The sequence below is a fragment of the Hyposmocoma kahamanoa genome, unplaced genomic scaffold (genome assembly GCF_003589595.1).
Source record: "Hyposmocoma kahamanoa isolate Upper Pololo Valley unplaced genomic scaffold, ASM358959v1 93, whole genome shotgun sequence".
NCBI classification, from domain to species: Eukaryota; Metazoa; Arthropoda; class Insecta; order Lepidoptera; family Cosmopterigidae; genus Hyposmocoma; species Hyposmocoma kahamanoa.
The window spans coordinates 20607473-20616370 of record NW_020654810.1 but is presented as its reverse complement, the minus strand read 5'-3'; the positions used below and the strand labels follow the sequence as shown (position 1 = coordinate 20616370).

Sequence of the window (8898 nt, the reverse complement as noted above, 5' to 3'; positions counted from 1 at the left end):
GGTCGACTTAAAGGAAAATTGAGACATATATATATTATAGTAAAGAACAAAATCATGAAAAGGTTGTTCAAATACGTTAGGTATCTATCTAAGTTTGTGAAAAAATACTCCATTCATTAGGTTATAGACCCGTTCACCTATTACCACTATGTTGTAAAAGTTTACAGGGCCTAGAATTTTAATCAAACTATCCTTTATTAACACAGGTAAGTATAAAGCAACTTTTCTATGTCATAAATCTAAACTGCTTCGTCTAGGGCTATGCATACTAAGTGCAAGGTGGAGCAATGCCCTCGCTAGGTGTCGTTGCCAGCCTGCTGTGAAAAGGTTGGCTTGCGCAACTGTATCTAAAGGTATAAGTATGTTGCGAACATTTTAGCGTCCTGCAGAAACAACCAAATTTTTTTTATTACTTACGAACATTTTGATAATGACAAAGGTAATACAGTTTGTAGGATAATTTGAAAGTGGACTTTTATGCAACTTAGCACAACATGTCATTTAGCAACTATACAATTTAATTTATTTGGACTCCTCGGTGGTTAAGGACTGATGAGAGTTAAGAATGTATCTACAAACGACTCTATGGTTAATGTATCTTCCATACTTAGTTATAGATAACACGCAAACAGATTATTGAGCAAAAACGCAATATCAAAATGTAGAATCTATCTAGGACAACTAGAAATAACCAACTTGAGCATGAACTTTAGCCACTAATTCTACAATCGTTCACACTTAACCAATGTCAGTCTCTCACGAAACACTCGCGCCACTTAGAGAAATAGAAAACGTTCTAACTACATATTGTTTGTGTAATAAATCTGTTAATCGTCTCAACAATTCCCTTTTCGAAATAATTACGGTGTTTTTACAGCGAATGTTATTTTGTTACTATTAGTTCGTTTATCCATATTTTTTGTGCGGGTATGTGTAATCAAAATGCAAATGTCTGTGACGGTGCGTGCTTATCCGGCGACCCATATCTCGACAAGGCCGTGGCCTCGTCTCCAACAATCCCCGCGACATTCTTGAAACTATAAAACTAATTCATAAAAACGTTCGCTAAATTTCTAGCCTGACACACCGCCGCTAATGATTTCTGACGCTTTGCTAATTGTTGTTGCCTAAATGCAAATACTTAACTGAAAACACGGTATTCCTATCAGCAAATAGAATCTTAATTAACACAAATTCTGTTCTGAATGTATACAAACAAAGTAGGCCTTTGATTATACAGTATGTAGAGACACAAAGAAGCCTCTGTACTAAGTCTGAAATAAGACTAGCGCAAGTTTTAGTCACGGATAAGTGTGCACCAAGCTCTACAGTCGGGTGTATTGCGCATTGCACCTCAATGACACGGTAAACGCCGGTATAAGTACGATACACACGTGTATTCGTGCATGCAGGTTATGTAGAAAGCAAAATATTACATATATTATATAAATATTACAAAACAGCACTGACTATTACCTTAAAAGTTTTGTATGACGACACGACGTAGGATGCGCCATCTTCCAATTCGTCAAGCCTATATTTCCGATCTCCATCCATTCCAAAGATGAATCTCGCTCCTCGTGGTAATTCCAGCCTCTCAGATAGTCGATCCAGCAAGGAATCCATTGACACCAAGTCTCTACCGGGTTTGAATCTGAATTCCACACCTGGATGGAATGGGTCCCCATTTCGGTAGAAAGTTACTCTTCGAGCTTTCCAAAAGTTGAGGTTTGCATATCGACTAGCTGGTTCGGTTCTAGTGGGACGTGGAGCTTCGGATCCTTCGGAAGCGTCGTCAGGGCGTTGGGGTGGTGAGGCGGGACGGGAGGGCCGCCAGTTGCTTGATTCTTGCTCGTCGTCAGACGGTGGGTTGTCTGGGTCCGCCGCAGGGGTCGGTTCCGGGACCGGCGGCGGGTCAGCCTGTGAACGCACACGTGATATACGGCGGCCGACGCGACGCGACATCCCTCTCGACCACTCACCCGCCGACTGGCCGCGCGCGGCCCTACCCCCAATCAACTGATGGACAGGACAGTTGTCTATATGAGCTTCATTCATGAAACTGACGATTCATGCCCACGTGCTTGAGTGATTAATTGCTCTAGCTCCGACGGTATATGTTATGGATATGCCTTCGAAAACTGACCTCGAATCAACCATTGAAATGAAACAATTAGTCAAAATAAATAGAAATATTAATTTATTGGAACGTTACCAGATAACAAAGTTACTTTAGGCTTATCTTTGATATGTACTATGTATAAATTTCCTCCAATTAAAACGCGTTCTCCTTTTTTATCATTCTTGCTCTCATAATTTACTTCAACACAATAAAGACCTGAATAGAGTAGGAAAGACTTAAAACCCAATTAGCTGAATGATTTATCCGAGCGTAAGGCAAGTCATCACACACTGATAAGAACTAACGAGCAGGGCTTTCCATGACTAACTTATTCCAGTCACGACTGTTACTTAACTGAATCACTATGTGAAAATTATTATACTTGGCTACCTCATACAAAACGTTAAATGTGATTCATAGGGTCGTAAGTTTCAAATGTTATTTAACGTCAAGGTATTTTATGACTATAGGTTTTTGCAATTGGCGGGAAATATTGTATTAAGCAAACATCTTTACTTTTGGGTCATTTTTAGGTGCGTTTTAATACGGTAAAGATTTAAAGCACATTGTAAAGAAATACACGGTGTACCAAATACCCGAGCCCATTGTTTCATATCATTCATGATAAAGAGGACTGTCACGAATGGCCGTATAATTTTAACGAAAAGAAATTGAACTATTTTTCCGAATTTAAATCGCGTGTATTTGTTTTTTCAAACAAACCGACGTTTCGGGCCCTTTACAGGTCCCATGGTCACGATTGACTGAGGTGGTACAGTTTTCAACCAGTTATGTCTAATATTAATGCAAACCACCCTATTTTTTTCACTATAGTTACAATAGTTATTAATTAAATACCTTATTTTTAATTTTACAAAGAAAACATTCCAATTTACGCTACATTAAGTTTTACAAATTATTTTATTGAATGAAATGAATTTAAATCCGGAAAAATAGTTTCATTTCGTATGTGTAACAATCGCGAAAACCTAAGAACTCGAAAAAAAATTACTAATTTCCATAATGCGATTCAGCATTCATGTTCTATGTGATGGTGTTAATATGATTAGTTTTATTCAAAATTATCAGTTAAGTCCGTTCGTGTTGTTAAGGACAATAATTCAGCTGATCAATGCACTCGTTCGTGATTACAAACAAATTAAGTGAAAAAATATTTTAATTACGCAAAAAAGAAATTTACTTCGCTTAGTGAATGTAAGAGATTTCAATTTATTGTTTTCTAAAGTTATTGTCATGTACGGTCCACAATAAAATAGGTCGAACATTTTTAAAGCACTCTTTATATATTGACGGAAAGATTTTAGAGATAGTGAGAAACAGCGTAGTTAGTGAGCGTTTTTAACCGACTTCAAAATAGGAGGTTCTCAATTCGATTGTATTTTTTTGTGTACGTTGCGCGACTACTCCCACATTTGTGAACCGATATCGATGATTCTGTTTTTGTTGGGAGACAATATTCCACCTCTAAGGGTGACAAATTAGGGGACGAAAACCAGTTTATTGAATTTGACAGTTTAGTCATATAGAAACGATTGGTGTTAATAAAATAACGAAGCAAATTTATGGAACGAACATGGAAAGAAATCTGAGGAAAGTCGACTTCAACATATACGTGACTCCGCCGAGTATGACAGTAAGAAGGCCATGTCAAAAACATCACGACTAACCGGGTAAAGTGAAAAAAAACTGATGGGAGTGGAGAGTTGAAAAAAATATGTCAAGAGCGTAGTGAGTCTTATATTCTCTTATATAATCCTAATCCAGAGGGAGACAAGCATGATGTGGTACGTATGTATAACGTATGCAATAATACTCTGGGGAATAGTGGTGGTACTGTCGCGTGCAGCCTCAATGGATGGCCAGTGAATTGAATGGTCACAAAGACAGAGTAACTAGACTGACAGATATTCAAATTGAGTTCGAAGTTCTTTTGGGCAAAAGACGCCTAGGGCAGGCACCGATGGAGCATACAATATTTTTTTGTAAATCTACAGGAAGATTCTAAACTGAAAATTGCATTTTCTGTTACATAATCAAATTGAAATCGAGATTATTTGACATGCAGTACAATATAAAATACAAATAAATAATAAAACAAATATATCCTTAGCATAATAAAGCTTCATGTGTGACAGTATTTCGAAAATGCTTTTATCACAGAAAAAGTTATAAAAACAATTTGAACTTCATGAAACAAATCAAGTTCTTAGGTTTTCGCAATTGTTAGACATAGGAAATGAAAATGTTTTTCCGAATTTAAATCGCGTTTATTTGTTTTTCAAACAAACCAACGTTTCGCACCCTTTACGTCTCATGATCACCGTTGAGAGTCAACCACATTCTACATTCTACAATTTGAAATATTTTTTTGAGAGTCAACCGTGACAATGGAAGCTGTAAAGGGCCCGAAATGGAAAAACAAATATACGCGATTTAAATTCGGAAAAATAGTATCATTTTGTTAAACGAATTATGTACAATGATTATATATATTAATTAAGTGCAATTTTATAATTTTCCTATTGTAAAAGCACAAAAAGTTATCGATTAATTTCGTTCTCTACTTCGAACATCTTCTCTGAAAAAATGTCAATTCGCATATGTGGCGTTATTACACTAAGGGTGCAAAATATGTCATATTGTATAGCTCTGTTATAAATAACCATGATGGTTACGAGCAAACAAACTTAAACGCACACCTGAGCACACACACACAAACAAAAAGAAAGCTGCAGACCGGGGTTGCTTTTTTCAAATGGCTTTTCATCTCAATGTCAACACCGATTAAACCCCTACAGGAGGTAGCAGGTCATTCCATATTTAGGACATGATCAACGAGGTGGTTATAGGTATCCCGTATTTATGTTTAGGAAGGCTACACATGCAACGTTTCCTTAATCAGGTACATGCAAACATGCTTAAGTAGTTTGGAGGTATTGAATTTATTTTCTTAACAACAATATTTTTGCCACACTTAACAACTTAATTTTTTATTTTCTAAATTAAGTGTTAACTTAGTTCTTTCAAAAGGACAAATGTTCTTTCCTCATTTCATAGAGCATACGACCTTTCAAAAAGTACAAGTGTCTATAGGAAATCAACAAAGGACTTACCACAGCAACAGCAGCCATATTTTCACTCATTTGAACTAAAGTAAAACATCACTAAGCACGGTCGAAAATCGATTCAAATTAATTTCAACAATTAAGACGCAATGCGAGATGGCGCCAAACCGATAGTCGTCGCAATAAGCCGCCGGTGCAGCTTCCGGCCTTTTTTTGTCTTTATATAATAAAACAGGTTATTTAGAAGGTTAAAGTAAAGCACGGTTTTGTTTATAAAGTCTTTGGTCTTTGACAAGGTTGTTAATTAAATAAGTAGACGAGGAGGAAGTGAAGTCGTCCGGTTATGTTTTGTGAACGGAATAGAGTGACGGTTGTTTGGAATGGCCGGCGAGGGGCAGCGGCCAGCGCACCCGTGCTCGTTATACTGGCAGGTCAGGCGATATTGTCCTAGTTATACATTCGACAATTTCAATTATTTTTTTAGAGAGTTAATTCAAACTTGAGGACTAAAGGTTTATATTATGAAGTAACTTCATTAACACAAGTAGTAATCTATTTTAATACAAAGTGGAGCTTCTTTCTCAACTTTTTTTATTAATAACGCAATATTGCAGAACAGAATGAACTAAGCACACATCGACGAATAGAGGACCCATTTTTTTAAATCAAAACTTTTTTATGTAAAATTATACGTTTATTCTCTATTAAGATCCACGTGTAACATTCTACAATATTGTATTATTGTATAAAGGAGCTCTTTATGTAGTAAATAATAAGGTGGACTCAATTGCACGAACGTCCATTGGATGAAAAGCTTCCTTAAGTAACATGCTGTCACAATTTTCGTTTTGATAAAGTAAGGGACAATATTATAGTTATCAACTCTCTGTATGCTAAAAAGGTAACTTCCTTTCAAACGAGTAACTAGTTATAAATTTTTTAGCAATATAAATATTCTCTACCTCCAGTATCCAGTATCCATTGATTTATAAATTGAATGTTGCGATTTATAAATCACTGGATACTGCTTTTTCCATGTCACCATTATCCTCGTTTCGCTATGTACTCGTAATCTACGGCCTAGCTTCACAGAGTATGGCCCTAATATGAGATGGCAACTTAGGAACAAGATACAATAAAATTTGTAATGTAAATTCATACCCTTAATAATAAGCCCACATGCGAACATACGTCAAAAGCTTTTTTATCACAAGAAATTCATAAAATAATCCGAACTACATGAAACATCGATACCTCCAAGAACACTACGCCAAGTTCATTTTTGGACCGGTTCTGTTTTTATTTTGTTTCTTTATTTTTCGCAAAATTCATATTCATGTTTTATTATGTTATGTATTTTTTCGAATTTTGTTTTATAACTCTCAACCTTTAAACCTCTCTCCTTTCCAAAAATTTTTTTCCTTTTGAAAAGTTGACATTTTGCAGGTGTCGTTCCGTCACACCAAGGGTGCAAATTCCAGTATTAAAAAAAAAATAAGTGCGCAATATTGCTAACGTACATAAATTCGACAAAAAAAAATTAAAGTAGAGTTGCCAGTTTAACGCACACCCGCCGCCGGTCAACAAAGAACGTCGAGACGTCTATGTAGGCTAACTATACTTTTTTACGTTTTCCTGGCGCGGTGTTTGGCTGTTTATAAAGGCCTCAATTACTTGATCGTCGCGTAGAAATGTGTTGTTGTTCATTTTCTTTGATTGAATACTTTTATGAAACAATGACTAATACAATAATAATGATTGAATCATATATTTCATCAAACTTTCGCGTGTTTGTTGAATAAAATTCGAGCTGACGTCACTCTTTGTATTCGATGGAAATAATGAGAAATAACGTCACTTTTATTTCGTCATTCTTTCTGAAGTAAATATCGAAAAGATCTGAAATACAGATAATAAAACTTACCTTATTATTCACTGAACGCTTGCGGTTCTTTATAACTGTTGTTATAGGTAAGAATAAAAAAATATACCGTGTTAAGAAACCTGTATATACATACTTAAATTTCACGCTCTTTTCCCATCGGTGCAGGCAGAAACCACAGCCTAAGAAAACTTTTCCTTATTCCACGCAAAAACACATCGCACCCTCTCGAATATAGCGATAAAATAGGAAAAATAATTTTTGGGAAACTGTCAAGATAGATTAAAAAAGCAACCGGTATGAAATAAGAATAATAGTAATTTGTTATGAAAGGCTGCAAAGTTGTTGTTTAACGCGAGTGCTTATATTGAAACCTGAGCAAGCAAAGGATTCTTAGATCCTGAGCCTAGCGAGGGTTTCAAGACACGTGACTCAAAACAACTTTAGTGCCGAGCGAAACACACAACTTTTCACCTCACTATAGCAAGGAAAATGGTAGATGAAAGAAAAACAGTTGAACTATTACAAATCAGTTTTAATAATAATCTCAACAATAATAAGAATAAAATGTACCATCCGATTTATATTACATAAATAATGTATGACAAATCGCGTAGTTTTCTTCGATAACACCAAGCGACGGGACGAACGACAAGTTGAACGTGTCATACTGTTTTTTCTTTCATCGAAAGAAAGTTAGGTGATCCACTGTCCATCTATAAGTTCGAATTTGAAAAACCACTTCTACGTTAACGTGGAAAAAACGTTTTTGCGCGCACGCGCAGGTTTCTAGTGAGAAAGAAAGCGTTTCCGAGCTAGTGAGGTGAAAATTGTATTTGATGTGTCACATCGCACTCTTGGTATAATAAGGCTGCATCTACAAAATGACAACTTTTCAGAGGACAGGTTTAAGATTCTACGAACGAAATTAGTCAATAAATAAATAGGAAAATTATAAAATTACACATACACATAATATGTTTCATGTAGTTCGTATTATTTTTATGACATGTGATAAAAGCACTTTAGACGTGTCACATATGACTTTATTATACTTAGGGTATGAATTATTAGTTTTATTTCGCACATTTTGCTTTTTTATTTATTTCGTCATTTTCCCAAAAATATGACAAAAATTATGGAAATACCCGTATTTGCACATCTTAAATTAAATAGATTTATTTATTATTAAACAATTATGAAGTTATAAAATACATGTTTCAGAGCTACGGTTTAGTGCACACACTCGTCAAAACAGCCCGCCCCTGACTTATCCCGGCGCAAAGTTGCCCCACGCTTGCCACATTTCCTCGCTATATGGCAATGAACAATCTTTCAGATGGACAAATCAAGAACAACCTCGAGTCATCTCCACTCTCGCTTAGACGTCGCCAAAAATATTAGTTTTTATTTAAGTATTATTTTATGATGTATACCACAATTTTTACAAGAAAAACATGTCACAAGTGTCAAGATCAACATCGCAAAATAATTCTTCATCAATTTATTTAAAAGTGAGGCTAGTTTAGTCAAGGTAAATTTGTAAACGTCAGCCGTTGCATACCAAATGCAACGCAATTAGGCTGTTATACACAATTACAATTTGAGTTTCACCATGCAATTGCGCATACAAGTTACACGGTACACGTCAAGTGTGCTTGACATTCTTCGCCGAATTTGCATAAACGATTAGATGCTTAACTCAGGTTTAACTTGTCGCGTGATATGTCAAGAATGGAGCGTTGGCAAAAGAGTCATGGAGATGACTACACGTCAACAGAATCGTGAAAAAGTAGGCGACATAAAAG

At 35.8% G+C, this 8898-nt stretch overlaps 1 protein-coding gene across 1 annotated transcript in view; it reads right to left on the bottom strand.

Moving 5' to 3' along the window:
- Nucleotides 1–1452: 1452 nt before the first annotated feature.
- Nucleotides 1453–8898, bottom strand: part of LOC113237108 (probable 28S rRNA (cytosine-C(5))-methyltransferase) — a 28585-nt gene continuing 21139 nt past the window's right edge. The window contains exon 7 of the mRNA XM_026473375.1: nucleotides 1453–1920. Within this exon, the coding sequence (XP_026329160.1) occupies nucleotides 1453–1920 (468 nt within the window). The remainder of the gene's footprint in view (nucleotides 1921–8898) is intronic.